The 26,487-nt window shown below is 45.9% G+C and overlaps 1 protein-coding gene, 1 long non-coding RNA gene and 1 pseudogene across 7 annotated transcripts in view; 1 reads left to right on the top strand and 2 right to left on the bottom strand.

Moving 5' to 3' along the window:
- Nucleotides 1-26,487, top strand: part of IRAK1 (interleukin 1 receptor associated kinase 1) — a 33,375-nt gene that overhangs the window by 1,900 nt on the left and 4,988 nt on the right. For 4 of the 6 annotated variants that reach the window (XR_013542282.1, XR_013542284.1, XM_020793065.3 and 1 more), the window contains exons 2-12: nucleotides 3,242-3,409; nucleotides 5,891-6,070; nucleotides 12,827-12,924; nucleotides 16,299-16,391; nucleotides 16,850-17,017; nucleotides 17,637-17,701; nucleotides 17,858-17,972; nucleotides 18,682-18,794; nucleotides 23,171-23,375; nucleotides 25,631-25,699; nucleotides 25,854-26,072. Coding sequence is in view for 3 of the 6 variants with exons in the window: in XM_020793065.3 (XP_020648724.3) it covers nucleotides 3,242-3,409; nucleotides 5,891-6,070; nucleotides 12,827-12,924; nucleotides 16,299-16,391; nucleotides 16,850-17,017; nucleotides 17,637-17,701; nucleotides 17,858-17,972; nucleotides 18,682-18,794; nucleotides 23,171-23,375; nucleotides 25,631-25,699; nucleotides 25,854-26,072 (1,493 nt within the window). In the remaining 3 variants the exon portion in view is untranslated. The remainder of the gene's footprint in view (nucleotides 1-3,241; nucleotides 3,410-5,890; nucleotides 6,071-12,826; nucleotides 12,925-16,298; nucleotides 16,392-16,849; nucleotides 17,018-17,636; nucleotides 17,702-17,857; nucleotides 17,973-18,681; nucleotides 18,795-23,170; nucleotides 23,376-25,630; nucleotides 25,700-25,853; nucleotides 26,073-26,487) is intronic. The other 2 variants (XR_013542283.1, XM_020793067.3) reach the window with 1 other exon arrangement.
- Nucleotides 6,143-26,487, bottom strand: part of LOC140704727 (uncharacterized) — a 33,005-nt gene continuing 12,660 nt past the window's right edge. Inside the window, exon 2 of the long non-coding RNA XR_012084099.2 lies at nucleotides 6,143-6,324. This is a non-coding gene — a long non-coding RNA (uncharacterized LOC140704727). The remainder of the gene's footprint in view (nucleotides 6,325-26,487) is intronic.
- LOC140704726 (homeobox protein SIX6 pseudogene) lies at nucleotides 13,681-14,201 on the bottom strand (annotated as a pseudogene).

Genomic DNA, 26,487 nt, shown 5'->3' with positions numbered 1-26,487 from the left:
AACCTGGCTTGCCCTCCCCCTTACTAGCTGAAAAAGCAGAAGTGGTGTCATGGAGGAAGCAATAGCTCTAGCCCAGAGACTTTCCAGCAACATGCTTTGAGGAGTGTAGGATGGAGCTATGGCGCTGGCTGACCAGTCTTCCTCCATCTTTTCTCAACCAGGTCCTATTTGCTATTGATGGCATAGAACACTGGTTCCCATATGCTGTATGATGTGCTTCATTTACTTCACTGCTGTTATTTGGAAGTTCCAGATTACAGATTGCTCTGGGCCAATTCATGCAGGGCTCACCTACCTTTAGAATCCTTACCAGTGTGGACAGAAGGCAAGAAATATGCAAAGGGGTGTTCAGAAGGTGAAGAGGGGGTCTTAGGCAGGCCGAGAAATCATTCCATTCCATTTGTGGCAACAGAGGGTGGAAAAAGCAGCCTGAGAAGCAAGACAGTTGAAGCAGGTGGAAGGGAGTGGTTTGGTGTTGTGAAAATGTCCCAGGACATGGCTTGAATGAGTAAGTGGCAAAAGTTTTGACTGACCAAGATGTTGTCAACCAAAAACTGAGAAAGGAGCTCCAAATGTTGCAAGCAGATATGCAAGCACCTTTGCTTAATGAGGCATAGGTCTTGCAGGATTGTTTTGGGTCCTTTGGTATATCCCCTGTGTGTCTCGGTGGGGCTCGCTTAGGAGAATAGTACAGCAGTATTTTTTTTTAGTATCAATTCCCAAAATCCCCTAGCCAGCCATCAAGCTGGGAGCTGTAGTCCCCCCCCCCCAAAAAAAAACTTTCCCAAGCTCTGTCCTGAAGATGGGACTGCTGCCAGACTTTGGTGGCAAACCACTTACTTAACTGAATACATTGACATTTGGTGGATAGACAAATTATAATACATCTGACTTGGAATTTTGCATAGAAGAGCCAGGTGTAGCTCTGACAGGAAACTCTTTTTTAAAAAAACACACTCGTGGTTGCTAGTAGGACTGTGCAGCCCAAAGGAAATTGGGTGGAGTGTCAGTGGGGGCTGTCCCTCTAATCTCTGCTGCTTGCTCCGACTCAGCTGCATTCTGCAGAGCTGGCAGCCACACAGACAGGGGAGTTCATCCGCATCTGTGTTCATCTGTGTAGAAGTCCTGGTTTGGACCACTGGTGCCTGCAGACAGCTCTTGCCATGCTATCCGCACTGAGCTTTCACACAGGTGAACAGTCGGTGTTTCCAGTCCGAGCATTGTCTGCCTTTCCCAGTAAATGGCATTGAGGTTTGTGGCCTTCTCATATAACCGACCTGACTCAGAAGCCAACATGGCTTTTTGCTGAAAGTTATTAGACAATAGAACAAATTATTTCTTATCTATTAGCCAAGCTATGCTACAGTAATTTAACTGGAGACATTTAGGTGCTGCGTTATTGATTTCTCAATAAATGTAGTGGAATCTTTTTAACTATAGCTTTTCCTTTTCTGGAACCTTCATTCCAAAGCCTGCTAATGAGCGTCAAAACAAAGGGGACAAAACTGCCCCCCCCAGATGTTTTGAGCTGCAGTGCCCATCATCCTTTACTTTTGGCCCTGCCAACTGGGGCTGCTGGGAATAGAAGACAAAAGAGGCATTAGGTTTTGTGGCACTTTTCGTGATTAACAGATTTATTTTATGGTTGTTGAAGGTTTTTTGGGCTGTTTGGCCGTGTTCTGGAGGTTTTTCTTCCTATCGTTTCGCCAGTCTCTGTGGCCGGCATCTAAAGAGGTCAGGAACTAGAATTCTGTCCATGCTCTGTCTGTGTCACAGACAGAATTCTAGCTCCTCTCCTCTGAAGATGCCGGCCACAGAGACTAGCGAAATGTTAGAAACAAAAACCTCTGGAACACAGCCAAACAGCCCGAAAAACCCACAACAACCATCGGATCCCAGCCATAAAAGCCTTCGAGAACACATGAATTTATTTTAGTATGAACTTTCATGGATGACAAAAGTTAGCCTCTCTGGGAAAAAAAGGCAATAACATAGGTTTGAATTCACCTGAGAATAAATTTATTTATTTTCTCATGGTACTTGGATAATTACATGATAGGGTGGTGGTAAGCAGCAGATATAAACACAAGCTATGGTCAAATAAGTGGAAGAGGTTAGAAACACAGTCAAATCAATGTGGATGTCTTTGTTTATCTGTTCCATGTTTAGCCAGACAGGCTGTTTGCATACAGTCAATAAAACATGGTCCCTACCCACAAAAGTAAAAATAGAAGGGGAGAAAGAAGAAGAGATCCCTCCTTGTCTGGTATAGATTTTTGTGTCTTGTATTTGAGGTATGTTACTAAAGGTCAGTCTGCATTCTGCTAAAATAGCAGTAGTCAGCATGTCCTTGGTGTAGAGTATAGCCAAAACTCCAAGTCAGTTAGAACAAGTGGTCAAACCCAAGAATAAATGGCAAAGTATTTGTCAGTCTGTATAAGAAGGCTGGTGTTGCTTCTGTGTTTAGCAGCTCATTTTGGATAAGTGTCTAGTTTTGAATAGAATCAGGGCTGAGCTTCAGTGACTCTTCCCTGCCTGTTACTAGCAAATGACTCATTTTCCTCACTTTGCCTCATATCAGTAGCACTTGAGAATTTGGCAGAACCTTTTCTGCCCCTCACATTCTCCTTTCCAGTGACTTGTGCCTTGGCTTGCAAACAGCTGTAAAGAGCAGGAAGAGGGCTGCAAGAACATCTGTTCCTATAATGTAAAACTCTCCTCTGTGCTGGCATAAGAGACATTGCTAACAGTTATAAAGGTTGGAGGGCTCCTGAGGATCAGGAGGGACCTGCTGCAGGACAAGTATGTGAAGTTTTTGGGACTTAGCTGGTTCATCCGGTACCAATCATTACCTGGTGATAAAAAGCAGTACCTAGATTTAAGAGGTTATATAGAACAGGGAAGAGAATGCAAGATGGAGATCAGAGATGGGCAATTGCAACCCTACAAGTATTTGTCCTGCTTTGTTCTATGTTTGTTGTTTGCATACACCATCATAACAATTAGTGGGGAATTATGGAAGATGCATTCCAAGAGCATTTGGAAAGTTATCGTTGCCCATTCTTGATACAGATTGATATTACTTAAATTTGTAGGAACTGGAGTGGAATATAATTTTAATACGGCATGTGACTTCCCATATAGTGAACAATCAAGGTCATTTGTACGCCCCAAAGTTTGGGTTTTGCCTCCAGACAGACAGTCTATCAACCTTGACTGGCCTCTCTTATTCCTACCCCAGCTTCTAGGATTGTCCGAGATCAGGTGGAGCTGCGTCTTTATGAGAAAAAGGAGGCACGGACACGTGAACTTATGTGGTCCTGGATGAATCGCAATGCTCGCATTGGTGATTTGCTTCAGCTCCTGGAGGAGTTGCAACTTTACCGGGCACATGACCTCATCGCTTCTTGTGAGTCTCTCATGCTTTACGTGCACGCACACATGCACTTACCCCTCCTCTACCTCAAACGAAGATCTTGATAAATCCTGAAATAGCAGACCCAGACCCCCTCCAAATAGGCTAGACTTCAAACCCTTTACCTTAGCCCAGTGTGGGGTTGAGAGAAGTAATCCACTATGTCTGAGGGCATCAGATCGGTAGAACCTGTTTGGGGGGTGGGGGAGTGAAAACACATTTTACTGTATTTTCCATGCAGAAAGCATTCCAACATAGGACGGCAGGCAACCCTCTTCTTTCCTCTCACCATCCATCCCAATTCCATCCTTGGGCCATTCGCCTTGTGATTCCAAGCCCCAAAGCCCAGCCAGCAATCCATTCTTGCACTTTTAAATCTGGCACATGCCTCACAGGGTACAGCTTAGGCTTTTTTTTCATTTTGTGGCTAGTTTCATGTCTCTGCCCTTGGCTGCCAGTGTTTGAACGTTGAGATCAGGTGCCCTGCTTGCTCTGTTGACTTGTAGCTGCCTGATGATAAAGATCTGAGGTGGAGATGGGTGACTCTGGTTAGTCTGGGAGCCAGTTTTGACCCTGCTGGGATCCACTGCAGCAGCATCCTGCTATGGCTGAATGTCCATCTGAATAAGCGGGACATGCTTGTTTTAATGAGTTTCCTTGGTCAGTGGTCAGCTACAAAAATCCCATATTTCAGTGTCACAATTTGGTGGTTCACACACAGCTTCTGTCACCCATCCCAGGTTTAAAGTCTCTCTCTCTCTCTCTCTCTCTCTCTCTCTCTCTCTCTCTCTCTCTCTCTCTCTCTCTCTCTCTCATATGACCCTATGTCAGGGTGGACTGGGTGAGAGACGGTGCCAAGTGGCCCAGGGAACCAAAACTGTTACTAATGGCTCTCTGTTCATGACCCTGTGCTAAAGAGGTGTGGCTGTTGAAACCTAAATGGTTTGCTGAATAAAACTGGATAAAAGATAGGGAAGCAAAACTAGTTACACACAAATGAGGAATAAAATAGATAATTGAGTAACTCCCTTATTAAACAAGTCTTGTAGAAATAAATATGTGGCCTAAATCCACCTGCTGGTCCCAAGCAGAGCAGTCGTATTGAATCAGTTGCGGGATGATAAGTCACCACTTGGGTGAATCTTGTTGATTCAGTGGATGTAGTCTAACTGGAACTAGCAGTTGGGTTTAGGCCACATAATATAATTCACAATTAACCCTTGGGAATGAGCTTCTAACATAGCCATTTAGAAACAGAGTCCTTAGATACTGCGTGAGTACTAATTCTAGAAGCCCTGACTGTTGGCCATGCCAGCTAGGGCTTGTACAGGTTGTAGCTGAACCATGCACTGTGTGCATAGTAAGTATGGAATACTTGAATGCTCATATTCCCAATTTTCTGAAATATAGATATTCAAAGAGGGAGTGCACAGCCTGTGTGCTTGGGTAGAACTGGGGATGAGAGGTCTAAATGTACTCGGAGTTAAGCCCTGTCCCACCTCTGAACCCAAAACCACTGCTTCCTTGTTCAACTTGTTATTTCTTATCTTACAACAGTGTGTGCGCACACTGGGCTGTTTTCCAAAGTATTTGGCTGTACGGATCCCAGTTGTTCTGACACTCTAAAACTGCCACAGGCAAATTTCTTCAGCTGTGGCACCAAACTGAATACAGCTAGAATGAGCGGTTCAGCAGAGAAAAGGAAGTCAATTAACACTTGTATCTTTAAGATCTTTCGCTTCTGTTGAGTAGAAATATAGATGGAGGTGGAGCCGTAGGTAACAGCTGTCAAGATCTTATCGGCCTCTGATACCTGCTATTATGGACAGCTATCATATACAGACGAAGGGGGTCTGTCTACCCCAATGTTGTCCTTTCTGATTAGAGGATGCATCGCATAATCTTTGGCAAAGGTCTTTCTCAGATTTGGTTCTGGGCATGTTTTTCCCGGGAGGATTGGGAGGGCTCGGAACTCTGACCGTTTGCGTGCAAAGCCTATGCTGTGCCTCTCACCCATTACTTCTCTTGGGGACATTATCAACAGCAAAGTATATGCACCATCATTTAGATCACTGGTTCTTAACCTTGGGTTACTCAGGAGTTTTGGACTGCAACTCCCAGAAGCCTTCACCACCAACTGTGCTGGCTGGGGTTTCTGGGAGTTGCAGTTCAAAAACATCCGAGTAACAAAGATCACAACTCTCAGAACTGCCTGGCTAGCATGGCCAGTGTTATTTTTCAAAACTCAGCTTTTATATTAGAGTACAGGTGTACAGTATTAGGGGCTGCTATCATTCACTGCTTCATCTTTCTGGACAGTTTTTTTAAACTTCTGACATAGAGATAAAGAAGAAAATGGCAGGGAGGCAGGCAGGACACCACAGACTGCACAAAGGGAGACAGCATAGTATTAGGCTGAAGTGCCTGACACATTTATAGACTAAGGTCTGTTGGCTTGATTTTTCTTTTTTCTAGGGCATCCACCATCACATTCCCTGAAGCCCAGAGCAGTGCCTTGCCCACATCCATCTGTTTCTCCTGAACCTCCGCCTGCCCCACTGGCACCAGATCCTGGTGGCAGGGATGATGGTAGCAGAAGTAGGGTCAGTACAACCACATGGGAGCCCCACAAAGGACCGTCTCCACCTGTGTCAGGTAAAGTGGTCTACCTGCCAATATAATCAGTGGAAGTGTTTCTGTATGGCACAAAATTTCAACACAACTGTCTTTATTTTATTTTACTTTATTTTATTTAACATATTTATTCCCAGTTTTTTAACATTCTAAAATACTAAGTGTGATTGTGGTTGTTGTTGCATGCCGTCATATCACCTCTGTCTTATGGCAAACCTATGAAGGAGAGATTTCCAACATGTCCTGTCCTTTCCTGTTCTGTCTCCTGGTCAGCTCTGCAATAAATCAATAAGACCTAAACAATAGAATGCTGGTTAAAATACATATGGAATCATACTTTTGGGAAGCCCTGAATAAAATTGTTTTTAATAGGCATCATAATCCCAGTACTGTTGTTACACTGTGTGTGCAGGAAGAGAATTCCATAACACCATACACTATGAGAGATAGTATGACATAGTGGATAGAGTTTTAGACTAGGATTCAGGAAACCTCTGAATTTGCCCATAGAAGCTCACTTCTGGTGATACTGGTAAACTATTCCCTAAACATCTCACATGCATTGTAAACCCTTGCTGTGTGCTGTCAGGTTACTTCTGACTAATGGCAACCCTGTGAATTTACCTTTACATCATCAGCTCCTGCTCAGATCTTACAAATCCAAGGCTTTGTCGTCTTTGTAGAGCCAATTCACACGGACACACATGCACACAACACCAAAGCTCTTCTCCAGCACCATATTCTGAATGAATCTATTTCCTGTTCACTTTCTTTTCTATTTGGCTCTCACATCTGTACATCTGATGTCAAGGCTCACTCCACCAGGGCAATGGCCACCTCCACAGCTTTTCTTCGAGGCATACCTGTTCCAGATATTTGCAATGCTGCCACTTTGGCAAAGGTCTTTCCAATGCTGTCAACATTTGCATCCCATTGTTTAGATGTAAGGGCCAAGTTAGATGTGGCTTTCAGTCATGCATTCTTGTCTTCAGTTTTGCCGTGACATCCCTCCACCTATATGGTAAGCTTGTTAATCACCCATTAGTGTGCATTCACAGAGACCACAAAGAAGAAAGAGAGGTTACGTACCTGTAACTCTGGTTCTTCCAGTGGTCATCTGTGAATTCACACTTCCTGCCTGTCCTCCCCTCTCTCCATCACGTCTGTCTCATTATTTCAGGCAGCGGCGGGCTTTTTGGGAACTGAGGTAATCACCATGATGGGCGGACCACATGTATTGGGGGGGGGCGGTCCTAGCCAACCCATGTTTGAGCTCTAGAATATTCCAGAGACCTCTGCCCAAGTGCATATTAAACCCATTAGTGTGAATTCACAGATGACCACTCGAAGAAACAGAGTTACAGATAAGTAACCTCTCTTTTTGCATTCTTCCCTTATAATGACTGAAATTCTGTTGCTTAGTGTAGTATGTCATACTAGCGGAAACCTATTGAATCAGTGGGGATTTGGTGAGTCATCTATTCTGTGTGTGCTGGTGTTTCAAACAAGCCTATTCTAATTGTGACATACTTTAGCATAGTAATTAGCAATTTGTGTAGCCTCATTTGAATCAATGAAACTTATGGAATAGTTGAATCACCAAATCCTTACTGGTTTAATGGGCCTACTCTAGCATGACTTACTATGCTGTGCAACAAGATACCACCCATTATGCCTGGTTTCAATCCATTGGTGCGCCACCCTTATCACAACAATATACCCATAACAAAAACATCCTGATCACAGGAATCACCCAGTCTTCTGAAAAGGACAAAACCTGATCCCACAGCTACAAATACCCAACAACCCCACACACTATACCAGAATACATACAGTTTTAGCTCCTGTCCTCTGAAGATGCCAGCCACAGAGACTGGTGAAAGGTTAGGAAGAAAAACCTGCAGAACACGGCCAAACAGCCCAAAAAACCACAACAACCATCTGTTACCTATCACTTCCTTTGGCTTACTTGGGGTGGCACACCTTTGGCATGCCAGGTCTTTTGGACTACACACCCAAGAATCCCCAGCCTGTATTGTCAATGTTAATGGAAGTTGTAATCCAAAATGTCTAGAGTGCCAAAGGTTTACCGCCTGTCTAGTATGAACCCAAGAAGGAGAAAAGGATCCACCTCTCCACACTATTCAAAGTCCTTTCCCCTCCCTTCTAAAGTAAAAACCAATTGGATCTTTAGCCTTTCTTTCTTGAAAAGCTGTTTCAATCCCTTGATTCTTTTGGCTGGGTTCCTCTCCCCACCCCCACTGTGTTTTCCTTTCTCCTTAAGATAGCTTCTTCAAAATGGGACAATGTCATTGTGCTGCTGCCTAAGGGCCATTAACTTATTTTCCTACATAGTAACCTTAACTTTCAAAGTATATGTGAGAGATAAAATAGGGCTTAATAGACTGCCTTTATTTCAGTTATTCTGACCCTGTTATTCTGACCCTGCTGCCTCTTCACCCACCCACCCATTCATACCTCTGAATTATAAAGATAACGTATCTTTATTTGATTGAATTTGATCTGATTTGATTTGTACCTCACTTTTATCCACCAAAGCTGCAAGGCAGAAGTCTTTACAAAAGATGGATAATATATTTTCAGTTTGTTACAGAGGAAGAAACCCTCCATAAACATTTCATTAAAAAGAGGATTCTTCTGATAGCTTAACAAATGCAACTTTAGAAAAGCAGGCCTGATTGCCTGAGCCTGCCAATTTAAAACTCAAAAGCCTTCTAAACAATAAGCTACTTGGGGCAAGTTACACTGCCATGGGAAGAAGCCTTTCCATGAACCTTCACTTCAGAGGGGAGCTGATCACCTCAAACCACTAGGTATGACTTCCAGTTTAACTTTAGTGATTTTTTTTTACCCAGCAGGACACCTACATTTCATATCGTCTTTTCTTGTCATAAGGACTGCTGTCTTATTCTATATTATGTCTGCTCAAAGCCAAGGAAAAAGCAAGTCCACCCCACCCAAGGGAACAAACAAACAGATCTTCAGCGGTCTCAGCCTTTTAGTCTGCACAGACGAGAAACTAAACTGCTATCCCTGGACATCCATGTCTCATGCTAAACCTGCAAACTCCATCTTTCCTTGCCAGCAGACTGGATTCAGGAACAATGAGCACCACACCTGACACAATTTTTGGGACTGTTGGCTTCCTCCCATATGCCCAAATTTTGTACAGTACTATTTTTGCCTGGGATTCTGGAAAGCTAAAAAGCTTGCCCTGTTTGCAATTTTACTGATCTAACAGAGGTACTTTTTCAACCCAGGCTTTTTGTTAAAGGAAAAGGTGAGGCAGAGGTTCTGTTAAGAAACTTTTGATTCTTGGGCCCGTGTACATATTACATATAGTTGCGCAATGTCTGTTTTCTGAAGGAGAAGCATGGAGGGATAAGTGGCATCTGCAGGAGGGAAGCCAGAAATAGATATGGGGCAGAGAGGCTGCTTCAGCTGTTTCCTGTCAGCTTTACTCAAAATTCCTGTTTTGCCTTAAGCAGTTTCTTTGTTTCTTTACTGCTACATTCAATATGCCAGCAAGTTTGGAAAACTCAACAGTGGCCAGAGGATTGGAAAAGATCAGTCTACATCCCAATCCCAAAGAAAGGCAGTGCCAAAGAATGCTCCAACTACCGCACAATTGCACTCATTTCACACGCTAGCAAGGTTATGCTCAAAATCCTCCAAGGTAGGCTTCAGCAGTATGTGGACCGAGAACTCCCAGAAGTACAAGCTGGATTCCGAAGAGGCAGAGGAACTCGAGACCAAATTGCTAACTTGCGCTGGATTATGGAGAAAGCCAGAGAGTTCCAGAAAAATATCTACTTCTGCTTCATTGACTATGCGAAAGCCTTTGACTGTGTGGACCACAGCAAACTATGGCAAGTTCTTAAAGAAATGGGAGTGCCTGACCACTTTATCTGTCTCCTGAGAAACCTATATGTGGGACAGGAAGCAACAGTTAGAACTGGTCATGGAACAACTGAGTGGTTCAAAATTGGGAAAGGAGTACGGCAAGGCTGTATACTGTCCCCCAGCTTATTTAACTTGTATGCAGAATACATCATGCGGAAGGCTGGACTGGAGGAAGCCCAAGCCGGAATTAAGATTGCCGGAAGAAATATCAACAACCTCCGATATGCAGATGATACCACTCTGATGGCAGAAAGTGAGGAGGAATTGAAGAACCTTGTAATGAGAGTGAAAGAGGAGAGTGCAAAAAACGGTCTGAAACTCAACATCAAAAAAACTAAGATCATGGCCACTGGTCCCATCACCTCCTGGGAAATAGAAGGGGAAGATATGGAGGCAGTGTCAAATTTTATTTTCCTGGGCTCCATGATCACTGCAGATGGAGACAGCAGCCCCGAAATTAAAAGACGCCTTCTTCTTGGGAGGAAAGCGATGACAAATCTTGACAGCATCTTGAAAAGCAGAGACATCACCTTGCCAACAAAAGTCCGAATAGTCAAAGCTATGGTTTTTCCTGTCGTGATGTATGGAAGTGAGAGCTGGACCATAAAGAAAGCAGACCGCCGAAGAATTGATGCCTTTGAATTGTGGTGCTGGAGGAGGCTCTTGAGAATCCCCTGGACTGCAAGGAGAACAAACCTATCAGTTCTAAAGGAAATCAACCCTGAGTGCTCATTGGAAGGACAGATCCTGAAGCTGAGGCTCCAGTACTTTGGCCATCTCATGAGAAGAAAAGAGTCCTTGGAAAAAACCCTGATGTTAGGAAGGTGTGACGGCAAGAGGAGAAGGGGACGACCGAGGATGAGATGGCTGGACAGTGTCTGCGAAGCAACCAACATGAACCTGACACAACTCCGGGAGGCAGTGGAAGACAGGAGGGCCTGGCGTGCTCTGGTCCATGGGGTCACGAAGAGTCGGACACGACTAAACGACTAAACACACACACATTACTGGGGTGGGGACAGCAATGTGTCATCTTTGGTTTGTCGTCTTCAGATTCGTCTCTGAAAGTCTGTTGCTGTTGTTTTCTCACTGAGGGGCTGGTGAGATAGAACCTGATAGACACTAGCTAGCCCACAAGGCAGAGCAATGTGGAATTTGGGCATGAGGGGAAGACAAGAGGATGGGAGACAAGGCTGACCCATAAGGGAAAAGTCTTGTTTTACATCACCAAAAAATATTACATACATCGCCCTACCCTGCAAGAGAATGAAAAAGGGTGCCAAATTTCATTAAATGCTGGTTTATATGTGCACATGCAAAATTAGAAGATATGTTTATAATGGGCAAAATCCTGTTGTGTAACTTTGCACTGGCATGGCCTGGATTGGGCACCGGAAGCATTCAATTTAAAGTAATTAAAAACTTCCTATCCCCTTCTGTTTCGGTTCTGGGGCTTCCTAGGGCTCCCTCTTGCCCTAGGGAAACCTCTGGGAGCTTTGGGATGTAAGTTGGGGGAATCTTTAATATTGTAGTAAAAAAAAATCACAGCTGAATTGCCAGCAATATGGCTTATAGATTTTTGAAGTTTTGCAGCACTGAAATGTTCTGGAGTGGCCCTGTTGGGATAAAAAAATATGAACCATTTTATCTGTAAGCCTGGCATGGAATTGGTGCAAAATTAATACAGTTTAATCTGCTCCAGCCTGGTGTCCTGCAGTTGTGCTGGCCGGAAGCTCCCATAATCTTGCAGCCAAGGTTTATAGGGGCTCCAGTCCTACACAACTGCAGAGTGCCAGGTTGGAGAAGACTGGCATGGTGAATGGGCAAAGAGGTGCATAGCAAGAAGAGGCCCTTTCTATGGTCTCATTGTAAGTTATTCAGGGCCTACTATGACACATCAACTCCAGCAAACTACTTGGTATGGAGAGTACTGGAAGTGCCAAAGTAAACTCAGATGTGATGCCAAGACAGTCCAGAGTGTTTGCAAACAGCAGCTGAGTTATATGCTTCATATGAAGCTGTGCATGTTTATTTTATTTTATTTATTTATTTAACTTATATGCCACCCACTCTACCCAAAGGTCTCTGTTAGCCTCTCCCATTCCTTGCTGCTAGTGAAGGATAGGGACCAAAAACCCTACAGGGAGAGTGGTGAAGCTGATGGAAAACCTATGGGTGCTCATTCATACATCCACAACATCAGAGTTCAAAGAAAAAGAAGAAAGTGCTTTTGGGGAACTACAAGTTCCATAATTCTCTAGTCCACATGGTTAGCGGGGGTATTGTAGTCTAAGAAAGGAACGTTTCCCCCGGATTCTGCAGATGGTCTTTGGAAACTTCATCAAGCCTGACCCACATAGTTTCAAGTCTGTTTTGGCAGCCTCAAAGGGGCAAAACCTGCTGCCTTCTTTAAAATGGGAGGCAAGATATGCCCAGGTTTTTGTCCTCAGCACGTCTCGTCTTCCATCAACATTCTTCCAGGACCTTTTGGATTTTCTTTAGCCAAAAAGAGGAGGCGCCAATTTTAGAATGGTCTCTGGGGAAGATGTTGCTCAAGAACCATGGTTTAAATCAGTGAGGCCAACGCAATGTGAAAGGTTTGAAGTTTGTTCATTTTTTTGCTTTTGTTTTGTTTGGTTTTGTTTGGCGTATATACAATTATGTCCACTAGGACATCTGAAGACCTGTGTCAAGGTGGCACCTGCTCCTAGTTCTCTCAAGTTCTCTTGTGGTTTTTCTAAACCATCTGCCTGTTCACTTTTCATTTCCCTCATTCTAAGCATACAGTTGCAAGGAAACACAGGGGCTCATTTTGACACGAACGGTATTTCTGCTTCTCTTCCCTGAAAACAGAACCCTCATGTCCTCCACCATCTTTGCCAGACTCCTCTCCCAGCCGCCACCTCAGCAGTGTCAGCCAGAGCAATCTACCATCATCTCCTAATGAACAGGTATGGGCTTGATCCTGCTGGCTGACACAACAGTTGGTCATTCCGCACATAGAGAGTTGAGATGAAGCAAGGGGTAGAAAACCACCGCAGATGCTGTTGTGGTGGCAAGAGAAGCGTTGTCTGAGCTCCTGAAGCATTGTCTGGGCTACTGATTTGTGGCAGTTAATTCAAGATTTGGTGTGTCCTTCCAGGAAATCTCATTTCCCCCCTTTTTTAAAAAAACAGTGTTTTTAGCCCTCAGCTTGCAAAGCTACATTTTGCTGATATGTGAAGTGGGTAATATGTTTTAGAGCAGTGGTTCTTAACGTGGGCAATAATGCCCCCCAGGGGGCGATTTCATTTTTCAGGGGGGCGGTAGAACGAAAAGGGGCGGTGTGGGGGCGAAAGAACAGAAGGGGGGCGGTAGGGGGGCGCTGGAGCGAGCCAAACTTGTGAAGGCAACTGCAGCTGCAGTGCTGGCAGTAGATCTGGTGCTGCTGCTACCGCCAGATGATCCAGCTCTTTCTACCTGCCATGTCTCGCCTTTCTCCTTTAGGGGAGCACTGAGTGTGGATCAGGTGGAAGGAAAGGGTCTCTTGGGTCCTCATCCTCGCCCCGTGAAGCGCTGCCTTGCACCCGGGTGGGGAGGGAGACAAGGTAGGTAGGTAGGTAGCTAGGTAGGTAGGTAGGTAAGATATCATCTCGGGGGGGGCGATGATAACTTCCTCAATGGCTCAAGGGGGCGTTTCTTTCAAAAAGGTTAAGAACCACTGTTTTAGAGCAGGGGTGTCAAACACAAGGACCGCGGGCGAAATCCGGCCCGCCAGAACTCGTCTGATGGCCTGCGGAGCTGCCGCCAGCCTTATAGATACAACCGGCCCTTTGATGGGGACAGGGCCACAGGGCCTGGAGCTTGGCGTGCGACTCCTTGGGGAACTTGTGGCTCTCCAGGATGTGGTAGAGCTCGCGGTAGTGGCCGCCGTGGAAAGCCACGACGGCGCGGGCGCGTAGCACCGACTCGTTGTGGTGGAGCACCTCGCCGGCCACCGGCGCCACCGGCAGCGACCACAGGAAGCGCCCCAGGCGCTCCACGGCGCCGCTCTCCTCCAGGGTCTCGCACACCCCGGCCACCTGCTGAGGGCTGAAGTTGAGGAGGGGCAGCTGGAACATGGGGGCGGCCGAGTTGAGGCGGGGGGGGCAGAAGCACGGCTGAAGGAGAGGCCGGAGAGGCGGCCGGGCGCTGCCCTCCGCCTCGCCCTCCCATCGGGCTGAGGCATCCCTGAGGAGACCCGCTCGCCCATGGAGCGCTGAGGCGACGGACCACGGGTTCCCCCCCCCTCTCGTCCCTCCCGGGTGCCCTCGCCACTGCCCCGGCACCGCCACCCTTGGCTCCAAATCCCCGGAGCGAAAGCAAGCAAGGGGGCTCGCCTCCTTCTTGCTTCGCCCCCCACGCCGCCCCTCGTCTTCTCCCGTCGCCCCTCGCCTTTCTCTCTCTCAGGGCTTTTTTTTTTCTCCCCCCCTCGCAAGCGCAGTCGGAGCCGGAGCCGCCCAGTGCGGGCGCTGCGCAGAGGCGCTGGGAGGCAGGACTGCGCCTTGGCACTCGGGTTGCCTCAAGTGGTCGAGGGCGGGCGGGAAAGGGCGGGAGGCACAAGGGGAGGGGGGAGTGGGGGGGAGGAGGGGGAGGATGATGACTTGAGGGGGGGAAGAGAGAGAGACACAGAGAGAGAGAGAGAACAAGGGAAAACCCCGGACGTCCTCCTCCTCCCTTGGCGCGCATCTCCCACCCGCTCCTGATTTGCCGCAGAGGGAGGGGCCCCCCGCCAGATTGGCCGCCCCCGCCCTCCCTCGGCTCGGTTTCCATGGAAGGGCTCCTGCCCATCACTGTCAAGCGCCTGCCAATCAACAGCGCCCGCCCGTCCAACACAAGGAGCCGCTCAGCACGCCGGGCGCAACCCCACCACGCAGCCCTCCCTCCCCCCATAAGGGCGCCCTACAGATACAACCAGCCCTTTGATAGGGACCAAACTGCTGATGCGGCCCCCGATGAATTTGAGTTTGACACCCCTGTTTTAGAGATTCAGGGGCTGTTCTTTTTTCTTTTTTACATGCCACATATAACTGTCTTTTCCTTCCTTAGTCACATTCTTTTGCTGTCATCTTCTCATATATGATCCCCTCCTGCTATTTTTAGGTGGCGCTTCTTCCTCTTTCCATGTATTGGTTGGGGTTGCCGATGCCCACTTACGTCAGTACCTCTTTCTTCCTCTTCTTTCCGTTACTCATCCTCGTCACTTCCCTGTTAAGGAGGGAATTTCAGTGCTCTGTACTTTGGTGTTTTCCATCTGCTCTAACTTTTCTGCTGTTCCTTCCTGGGTGGCTTGTAATCATCTCAACTTCATATTTTCTTAGTCCAGCCTTTTCCTTCCACTAGTTCCTCTGCCAACCCCATGTTCTTGATAACCCCCATTGTTTTCCCCCCTGTCAAGCTAGGAATTTAGGAGCACTTCTTCATTCCTCTTTCCTCCCATGTTTTTATCTCTCAACAGTCCCGGCCAACCTAATTTGATTAACTCTTCAAAATCTGTTGTCTTCATGCCAGCATGGTGGTTACTAAGAGTGTGAGCTCCCAGGAAGGTCCCTGGTTCAAAATTAACCTTTGTTTCAAAGTTATTAAGTGACCTTAGGGAAGCCGTTGCTCTCAGGAACACTCCCTCTACCAGTCCAATCTGTGATCTGAGAATAACACTGACCTACCATAGAAGAGTGTTGAAATACAGTGGTGCCTCGCATAGCGAGGTTAATCCATTCCGGATTAACCTTCGCTATGCTGAAGCATCGTTGAACGGGGCAGGGAATTCCATTGGAACGCATTAAACATGGTTTAATGCGTTCCAAATGGGCCGAATACTGACCGTTCAGCAATGCTTCTTAATGGCCGGCAGCCATTTTCGCGCCCTCCCCTCGCTTAACGAGGGCGCGAAAACGCTGCGTGCGGCCATTTTGGGCCATTTCCGGGCTTCCGGCAGCCATTTTGGCCGCTGAACAGCTGATCGTCGGGCTTCGTTTTGCGAAGATCGGTAAGCGAAACGCTTACCGATCTTCGCAAAGCGAATTTTGCCCTATCTAAAAAACGTTGAGCGATCGCATTAGTGATCCCAAAAAAGGGATCGCTATGCGATTTCGTCGTTGTATGGTGCGCTCGTTAAGCGAGGCACCACTGTAGTTATTTAGAGAATGTACACAATGATTTTTAAGTGTAAGGAAATTTGCTGTTTCAAAGGTTTATTCTCTCACCTGATACCATGAAAATGCTGGTTTATTCTCTTAATTTTGTATATTTTTTGGTGTTCCTGTTTCTTATACAAAAACATCTCACCCCGCTCCCTGTTTTTCAGTATTGCTGCTCACCTAAGATTTCTCCTTCCTTCTTCTCCACCACCTCTCTTTTTCTGCTGCTCTGTAACTTTGGACTTCTCCTTAAATTCCAGGTATCTCTTTTTTTATTCCTTACTCCTTGTTCCCCTTCATTTGCCTAGAATAAGGGTGGGCAACTTGTGGCCTGCCAGATGCTGTTGGGTTGGAGCTACCATCATTTCTTCTATTGGTTATGTCACTCTGGTCTGATAGATAATTGCAATCCAAGAGCTGCATGCTCCCAAGCTGATAGTTTCTCCAAAGCCACTCTCTGCCCATGGAACTCACTCCTACTAAATATTAGGCACGATAGTTCACGTTTTAACCTTGCCTTTGCATCTCTCTCCAAGAGTTCTTTTGGAGGGTTGGTAAGGAAGCAGTTAGTGGCGGGAAACAAGGAACTTGAAAGTTGCAGTGCCCTTGGCATGGAGTTAGAGGAAGCTGAGCTTTATTGAGGAATGCCTGTTTTTGGAGTTGGGTGGTTTCTTCCCTTTTAAAATGTTTATCTTTTCTCTTCCCATCCCCAATCCAGGCTATTAGCTCTCTCTCGCTTACGTGTCCCTTTGAGTGGCGATTAGAGGAACTGCGCCAGGCCACGGACGACTTCTCAGAGCACCTAAAGATTGGTGAAGGAGGCTTTGGCTGTGTCTACCAAGCTCGGCTGCGCAACACTGTCTATGCTGTCAAACTGCTGAAGGAGGTATTTCTGACAGATCTGAATCTAAGGTGGGGCCCCAGGTTGCGAGCCTCAATATTGTATCCCATTGTTCTTTTTGCCCCGTTTCAAACTAATACAACACAGGAAAACTTGATGGCTTGATAACAAACTATATACTTTACCCATAAATGGCCAGGTTCAGTTCTTGACATCTCTAATGGGAGGGTCCCTTGGTAGGAGAGCTGAGCAAGAGTGCTGGTTCAGACTCTGGAGTGCCAAGGCTCATGGAGGTGAACAGTATTCAGGCTAATCACAGGATACGGAAGCATAATTTTTTTTTTTCTGACTGTATTTCCCAGAATCTTCGAGGCAGCAGGGCCACTGGTGATGGTGGCTAGGATTTCTGGGAGTTAACCACAAACATTTCCAAGTTCTGGTAATGGGACTAGCAGTACAACAGCATTCTCCATTGTCCCACCACATGTCCTTTGTGCTCGGTTGCAAGATGGGGGATGGAGGGCTGGCTTAATCCTTTCATTCCACTTAAAATGCACATCTTTTGAGTGTTCTGTTTGTCCCAATGAAATGTTCTCAGGGGAAGTTGCTCCCAGTGGTGACTTACAAACTTTCTTTCTTTTTCTTCCTTTGATCTGACTAACAGGAAGCAGACTTGGATTGGACGGTAGTAAAGAACAGCTTTGTCACAGAGGTGGAAAAACTTTCCCGGTGAGAACCCTAGAGGTCTAGTAAGTGATAACAGAGTGGGTTCTCAAAAATTGGGATAGCACATTTAGGGGTTATGCAGAATTACAGGTGTGGAGGAGAAGGAGCAGGGGCCAGGCTATAGCTGCCATTTCTTAACAGCGTCCTTCCTGTTCCTAGGTTTCGCCATCCCAATATTGTAGAGTTTGCTGGTTATTGTGCTGAACAAGGCCATTATTGCCTTGTCTACGTCTTCCTTCCCAAAGGCTCCTTGGAGGATCATTTACATGGACAGGTACCCAGATGTACTCCTCTCCATTCTTGTTTTTCTTCCTAGTTACCTACTGAAATTCGGCTGGCACCCTCGCTGGGTGTCTTCAAAAGCCAACTGAAAACTTGGCTATTCAAGCAGGCCTTCCCTCCAGTCAATTAAGTGATGCTTATTTCTTATTTCTTTCCTTTTAACTCATGCCATCTTGGGACTCTTTGCTTTGCTTTAAATTGATTGTTAAAATTGTAAGTTCTTTGATTATATATTTTTCTGTTTTTATCTATGTAAATTGTGTATATTTTAAATTGTTTGCTATTTGTATGTTGTGAGCCGCCCAGAGTATACCATGTCTAGATGGGCGGCATATAAATGCAATAAATGAATGAATGAATGAATGAATGAATGAATGAATGAATGAATGAATGAATGAATGAATGAATGAATAAATAAATAAATAAATAAATAAATAAATAAATAAATAAATAAATAAATAAATAAAGGGAAGGTATGTGTGTCACATGTATGCATAAATATATATGGATGGGTGTGCATGTATTTGTGTGTTTCCATAGATATGTAGATATAGGTAGACATACCCATACAAATGTGTGTGTGTGTCTATATGTCTGTCTGTCTATCTTCTGTCCCTGTGTATATAATGGGTTCTTGAGAAGGAGGCTACAGTATCGCCCTTGTTCTCTGACCTGTTTCTCTTTGTCTGTTTCTTTGTTAGGCCGGTCTTGGCCTTAGTTGGGGCCAACGACTCCATGTGGCCGTGGGCGTGGCCAGGGCCATACAGTTCCTGCACAGTGACTCTCCCAGTCTCATCCATGGAGATGTGAAGAGGTGAGAGAAAGGAGGAGAACTTCCCCCAAGACAGGATGCAACCATCATAAGGGGCATGATTTTCAATCTAGAAGTGGAGAGGGTGTTGCTTCCTCCAGAGGAGAGGGCGCCCTCTGCTCCTCCGCCCATTCTCTGTTGGGAGGAAGTCTGGGTTCTTGCAAGGCAGCAGATCCAGGGCTTTGTGCCCCATGATGCCACAAGACAGCAGGCAGAGAGGGAGGAAGTCCGCCTGTCCTGAGGAAGACATCTAAGCGTTACGTCTCATTTTTGGCAAAACCATTGGAAAGTGTACGTCTGTTGCTTTGGAAGGAAAACGAGGCGTTTGACTTCACTTTTGCCCTTGCCATTTTTGGAGCGTGCGTTTGTTTGCTTGCTTGCTTTATTTACAGGCTGCCTTTCTCTCCATAAGGGGACCCAGGCTGGCTCACAATATTAAAAAGAATAGACTTTAAAACATAATAAGTTAAACATTAAAAAAAAAACAATTAAACTATATACTAATTAAAATACAATTGAATAATTGAAAGCAAGTAAACATCAAAAACTACCTTAACTTTAAAAAGGTTGTTAAAGGCCTGCCTGAAAAGATGGGTCTTTAGCTGTCAGCAGAAGGATAAAGAGAGCGAGCCATCCTGATCTCTCGAGGGAGAGTGTTCCAGAGCCTGGGAGCTGCCACAGGGAAGGCCCTCTCTCATGACCCCATCAGCCATGCCTGCGCTGGCATAGGGACTGAGACGAGGGCCACCTCTAATGATCTCATATGCTGAGAAGGCCCATGTCGGGAGATATGGTCCTTCAGGTAGCCCGGACCCAAGCTGTGTAGGGCTTTATAGGTAATGACCAGCACTTTGAATTGGCTCCAGAAATGGACTGGTAGCCAGTGCAATTCTTGTAACAGGTGCCTTATATGCTCCCTGTAGCTGGCCCCAGTCAGTAGTCTGTTTTGCACCAGCTGAAGCTTCCGAACCTTCAAAGGCATCCCCACAAAGAGCGTTAGAGTGATCCAAGCAAGATGTAACTAAGGCATGTGTCACTGTAGCCAAATTAGAAAGCTCAAGAAATGAGCGCAGCTGGTACACCAGTTTTAACTTTGCAAAAGCAGTTCTGGCCATCACCACAACTTGGTCATCCAGTCTCAGGGATGAATCTAGGGGTACACCCAAGCTGCAAACCTGAGTTTTCAGGAGGGGTATAACCCCATCTAGCACAGGTTGTACCCCTATTCCCTCATCTGCCTTCTGATTGACCAGGGGCGCCTCTGTCTTGTCTGGATTAAGTTTCAGTTTGTTTGCTCTTATCCAACCCATTACTGATGCCAAGCACTGATTTAACATGCTTGAACATTAAGCAAGAGCAATGGAACTTGCTTAGCACATGGCAGCCATTATTTTACATTGCTGCCAGTCAGAGTTGACAGTGCTGAGCTAGCTGGACCAATTACCTGAACGAAAATAAAGCAGCTTCTCACATCTCTGTGACTGGATGGGAAGCGGGTATGATAACTCGAAGCAGTTTCATCCTGAGCTTTCTCCCAAAGATATGGTTTGTCCTCCACTGCTGATCTTGTCCCTGGGATGTAGAGCCACAAAAATATTGGATATATTCTGTTTTGCATATATTCTGTTTTGCATACTCAGTTCATGTTTCTCAGCAGTGAAAACTAGAAGGCCTAGCTAGGGTCTGTCACACATTTATTATATTTCACCCTTTGGTTCACTTTTATAGCCTGCTTTCCTTCTGTTGTGGAACTCAAGGTGCTATATGAGTGACATGATCGCACCCAAAGGCCCCCTCTATTGCCGAGTCTGCCCAGCTTCCTGGTAAGGCCAACAACTGTGGGCAATAAAGCACAATAGGAGGAGGTTGGAGAGCATCTGGAGATGGGCCCCAATGGAATCTAATCTAAAAACCACAAAAATCACGTCAGGCATCTGGGATTGGTCACAGTGACAGGCCTCCCAGTAGTATTTACTGTGACCAATTTGCGGCCTTTTAAAAAACATAAAGTGGAGGCCATCTGCCGAGACCCTGACCCTCTTTCTTCTTCAGTAGGTCAAGCCAAGACATCCACTGCACCACCTTACCTGGTGAGCTTAACACAGTTTCAGCCTGTGACGTTGGTAGAGGTCGACGGGGTGCTTGACCGCAGTAGAGCCACTGCAATCTCCCTGGATCCTTGCCTGGCCTGGCTCATAAAAGCAGCCAGGCCTGTAACAACAGAATGGGCCACAGCTATTATTAATGGGTCTCTCCTTGATGGCAGGATTTCTCGAGCCCTCAAGGAGACAATTAGGCCTATTCATAAAAAGCCGCATGTGGTGGCAGATGATATTAACAACTATTGACCTGTTGCCAGTGTTCCTTTTCTCAGCAAGCTAGTGGAGAGAGAGGTGGCTGATCAGCTTCAGGCACTCCTGGAGGAGACCGATGCCCTTGATCCATTCCAGTCCAGTTTCAGGTTGTGCCATGGCACAGAGGTGGCATTGGTGGCTCTGGAAGATGATCTTTTGAGGGAGACAGAAAGGGGCAAAATGTGCTTGTTGGACCTCCTCGACCTATCAGCGGCCTTTGATACCTTCGACCATGGTATCCTCCTGGGGTGTCTCTCTGGGTTGGGGATTGGTGGCCTGGCCTTGGCCTGGCTCTGGTCCTTCCTTGAGGACCATCCTCAGAGAGTACAGCTTGGCGAGATGATGTCCACTCCTTGGACTCTTAATTGTGGAGTCCCTCAGGGGTCGATCATCTCCCCAATGCTGTTTAATATCTATATGAGGCCCCCGGGGGAGGTCATCGGGAGTTTTGGAGTTTCGGGTCACTAATATGGGGATGACACCCAGCTCTATCTCTCCTTCCATCCTTCTGCAGAGGATGCTGTTCTGTCCCTTGAGCGCTGCCTGGACAATGTGCTGGGGTTGATGAGAGATAATAGACTGAGGCTGAACCTGGACAAGATGGAAATCCAGTGGATGGATACCTGTAGTGTTTGTGGGTTGGGTGCCGCCTCCTATTTTGGGAGGGGGCTGCTCTCTCTGCTAAGGATGAGGTTTGCAGCTTGGGTGTACTCTTGGAGCCAGCGCTGTCAATGGAGCCTCAGACAGTGTCTGTGGTTCACTCCACCTATTTCCACCTAAGTTGGTTGGATTGCCCAGCTGCATCCCTACCTTGATACCAAGTCCCTCACCATGTTGATTCATGGACTGTCATGCACTAGTCGAGATTAGACTACTGTAGTGCTCTATATGTGGGGCTGCCCATGAGGCTGCTGCAGAAACTTCAGCAGGTCCGGAAGATGGTAGCCAGATTACTGGGTGGTGTAAAGAAATATCAACATATTTTTCCCACCCTGGCCACCCTGCACTGGTTACCTGTCCATTCCCGTGCCAGCTTCAAGGTGATGGTGCTAACTTATAAGGCCATAAACAGTTTGGGACCTTGATACCTGACAGAACGCCTCTTCCCAAAGTTTAGAGTGAATGGAATTCAAGAAACAAAGTTGAACTTCCTTGATTAAAACTTGGGTCCATAAGTAAGATTTCGAATCATGAGAGTCAGTATTTTGCACAATGAAAACTGTAGCTTGGGACATTGTCAGAGATAGCTAAGCTAAGGATATCCCCTTCGAGCGCTGCAGCTTTTGTTACTCAGAAGGAGTTGTTGTTAATTGTCCATTAAACTGCTGATGTCTTGGCTCCCTTGTCCTCCTTAGCAAACATGGTAACTGTTCTATTTTGGAGCATGTCAGCCCCATAAGAAATCTTCTCTTCCAAAGCATTGTGAAGATGCCCCAAATCCACAGATCACCATAAAAACAAAGCCAGAACAGTCCTCAGGCCATACTGGGTTTGATCTGTGGATCACCATAAAAACATAAAGTCCTCAGCACAAAAATGTGATGTTGGGTGCCAGTCAGCTTCCAAAACATCTTGGCTCTTTTTTCTTTCTTTTTTTCCCCCCAAACACCATATTTATTTCCAGCCATTATGGATTTTCACGATGTCCTTGGGAGTGTGTGGGCAACGTCCGGTGCCGTCTCAAAAGCCAGAGGAGTTGTTAAAATAAAGTTTCAGTGATACAGCCAAGCCTGCCATGCCGTGTAACATTCCCTCTCCTTCTCCTTGTAAACAATGAACATAGATTGACACTCTAACTGGAGCTCTGTAAAGGGAGAGATGTAAAATAAGAGAGATCCTGCAGAACTGGACCTTTCTGGGTGTACACTTTGAATAACTTTGATGAAGAATTCACAGTGACAAGATGAAGACAGCTTAAAGGCCTTTGCATTTCATACTTGTTAAGGCTCGTGTTCAGGATGAGAGCATGGGAGGCCATGTGTACAGACTGAAAGTAACCTCTGTCCTTTTTCCTGATCCTCGCAGTTCCAACATCCTCTTGGATGGGGCACTCAACCCTCGACTAGCTGATTTTGGCTTGGCACGGTTTAGCCGCCGACCAAAACAGGGAACTATGAGCAGCTCACTGGGCCGGACCCAAACAGTGCAAGGCACGCTGGCCTACCTACCCCCTGAATATATCCGGACGGGGATGCTTTCTACCGCTATCGATGTTTTTAGTTTTGGCGTGGTAAGTCATTTGACAATGGGAAAAATACAGCAAAGATAATCCGATGAAGGCATTCGATGGATGGAAAAAAACCAAGGGTGTCTAATTCCCAGCCTCCCTGCCAATGACACGGCTATCAGGCCTCTGCTTACAAACTTCTAACAAAGGAAATCCAGCTGTCTTTCAGGACAGTCTCTTTATTATTTAGTCATTTAAAAACATTTATAGCCCACCCTATATCACAAGATCTCAGGGCAGGTCACAGAGCCACTCTCAAGCAGCTTTTAGTGTCAGAAGATTCTCCCTGTTTTCAAAATATTTTTGGTCTGTATCTTTTCTGTCCATCTTTTTAACAAACAAGTTGACCTCATACTCTCATACATCTGCTACTTCCCTCTCCAGTTCCCTGACTCACACATGCTTTATCCAGGCCTCCTGCTTCTTCATGCCCTTCACAGGACCTCTGTAGCCCTCCCAAACTGGAGAGAGAGAGAATTTGATGAGTCAGAAAAGCTGGGGGATATGACCAGTTTGAAAAGATATTCAGTGCTGAGTCAAGATTCAGAGGTTTGTTATCTTGAGGTAACACTTGTGTGTGCTAACAGTAACAGGGTAGATCCGTTATGCTCTCATGCCTGTTGTTGGCTTCTGCACAAGCAGAAATTATTAAATAGAAGGACTTATTAATTAATGGCACAAAGGGGGAGGGAAACACGCTATATATCTCCCATGGCACTTAATCTGTACTGTCCTTGGTTTGTTTTAATACCAAAGTCCTCTGGACATTGTACAAACTATTAGAAATATAAAATGCCAAAAGTAGAATAACATCTGAAGAGAGAGAATCTGATAAAACCAGAAGGAAAGAGTAAAAACACCCCAGGCAAAGGAAAACTTACAGCAAGGTAAGAGAGCTAAGATCTGAAAGCACTAAAAACTGTTTTGTGTTGCCTCTCACCTGTTTTTCTCTTGAATTCTGTACTTAACCATCAGGAAGAAGGTTTTAAGGGAAGATTTCTCCCTTTGAGCAGCCAATTTATAGACATAATTACTGTACTTATTGTTTAACAAATTATATGCAGAACTATGGAGAGAAAGAAAGGGACGTGGTGGCGCTGTGGGCTAAACCGCAGAAGCCTCTGTGCTGCAGGGTCAGAAGACCAAGCAGTCGTAAGATCGAATCCACACAACGGAGTGAGCTCCCGCCGCTTGTCCCAGCTCCCGCCAACCTAGCGGTTTGAAAGCATGCAAATGCAAGTAGATAAATAGGGACCACCTCAGTGAGAAGGTAACGGCATTCTGTGTCTAGTCGCGCTAGCCACATGACCACGGAAACTGTCTTCGGACAAACGCTGGCTCTGTGGCTTGGAAACGGGGATGAGCACTGCCCCCTAGAGTCGAACACGACTGGACAAAAATGGTCAAGGGGAACCTTTACCTTTACCTTTTATGGAGAGAAACCCCATTACATAACCGTATTGGTCTCTGGGACATCCCACAACGTATAATGGCTGAGCTTTTTGACAGATAGTGATGGTGGCACTTCTACAGATTATTGGAGTTATCAAATCAGTAGGCTGGATTCACAAGGGCAATAACACTAGTTGATCCTGATTTTTAGTTATGGCATTGTTATCCTTATTTTAATCACCACTGATAAGATTTTTTAAAATATGTATTACAATGCATGATTGATTGTTTACATGATAGAAGAACTGAGAAGCAGCAAAGTGCCAATTATAAATTTATATAAAATTATATGACATGAGAAAATAATAAGTTTAAATAGGGAAACACTTCATTGAATGAAATTAGTATAAATGGATATGAAATAGCCATACTGTATTGCACTGTGCTCTGGGAATGATATTAACCTCTGTTAACACATAGGAGGGGTGATTCTGTGCTCAAGCCCTAGAGAGCCAGGATCCTGGCATCCATACAAGCTAGGAAAGCAAGGTGTTGGGATATTAACTTTCTGAGAATCCAGAGGCTTGGTTTAAAATGTTTTGATTGTACTGAAATCCAAGGGTATAAATAAGATCAATTCGGCCTTCTTTAGTTTCAGAGAAGACACAGAGATACTGGCCGACTGAACTAGAATCAGAGAAGTTACTCTTTTTCCACTTATAGCTCCCAGAATTCTCCAGACCAGTACTTAAAAGGGGTGATGGCAAGGCACTCCTGTTCAGTAGCCCTCTTCTATCCTCCCTCTTTTCCTCCCTTGTTATTATGCTTTCCAGCTGACATATACACAGCCCCTCTTCATTTCACAGGTCCTGTTAGAGCTCTTGACAGGTAGACGGTCCATGGAGGTGGATTCACGTGGACGTAGCAAGTATTTGGTGAGAAGCTGTCATATTTTCCCCCCATCCCCACCAGCTTATTAGTGTGCAGTGATCCTCACTGATGCCCGCCAATCAGTCCTGCGGCTGCTTCATCCCTGCCAACCCCCACACAACTAGCTTTCTGATGGACTGTCCACTTATCTGTCTTCAGAAGGATCTGCTAAATGAAGAGGAAGAGCAAGGAGCCCAACCATCATCTGCCACAGAAACTTCCAGCTGCTCCCAAGTAGCTCAACTTGGCTCTCGCCTCTACAAAAAGTATATGGACCCGCAGGCCGGGCCTTGTCCAGAGCAGCTAGCTGCAACCATAGGAAAATTGGCTTGCCAGTGCCTCCACCGACGGGCCAAGCATCGTCCCCAAATGGCTGAGGTAGGTGTACAAAGCTGGCATTTGATTATATAGGTCCTTGTTTTGAGAGCTCAGGTCACAGATACCAGACTCTGCTTAAGATTCTGCCACACAAAAAGCAAAGCAAAAGCAAAGTGTGCTGCTTTTATACCACCCCATAGTGCTTCAAGCACTCTCTGGGTGGTTTACAAGTTAATTATGCAGGCGACACATTGCCCCCCCCCCCCCCCAGTGAGCTGGGTACTCAACCTCAGAAGGAGAGAAAGGTGAGTCAACCTTGAGCCGGCTGCCTGGGATTGAACCCCAGGTCATGAGCACAGTTTTGGCTGCAGTACAGCGGTTTAACCACTGCGCCACAAGCCTTTGACCATGTTCGTATCACAATCCTGGACTTCTTTTTTATTACTGCTGTAAAGCAAACTGAATACCTATGTAT

The sequence above is a fragment of the Pogona vitticeps genome, chromosome 2 (assembly GCF_051106095.1).
Source record: "Pogona vitticeps strain Pit_001003342236 chromosome 2, PviZW2.1, whole genome shotgun sequence".
Lineage (NCBI taxonomy): Eukaryota > Metazoa > Chordata > Lepidosauria > Squamata > Agamidae > Pogona > Pogona vitticeps.
Note: the sequence above shows the minus strand (reverse complement) of the source record. Positions and strands in the feature narration are given on the sequence as shown.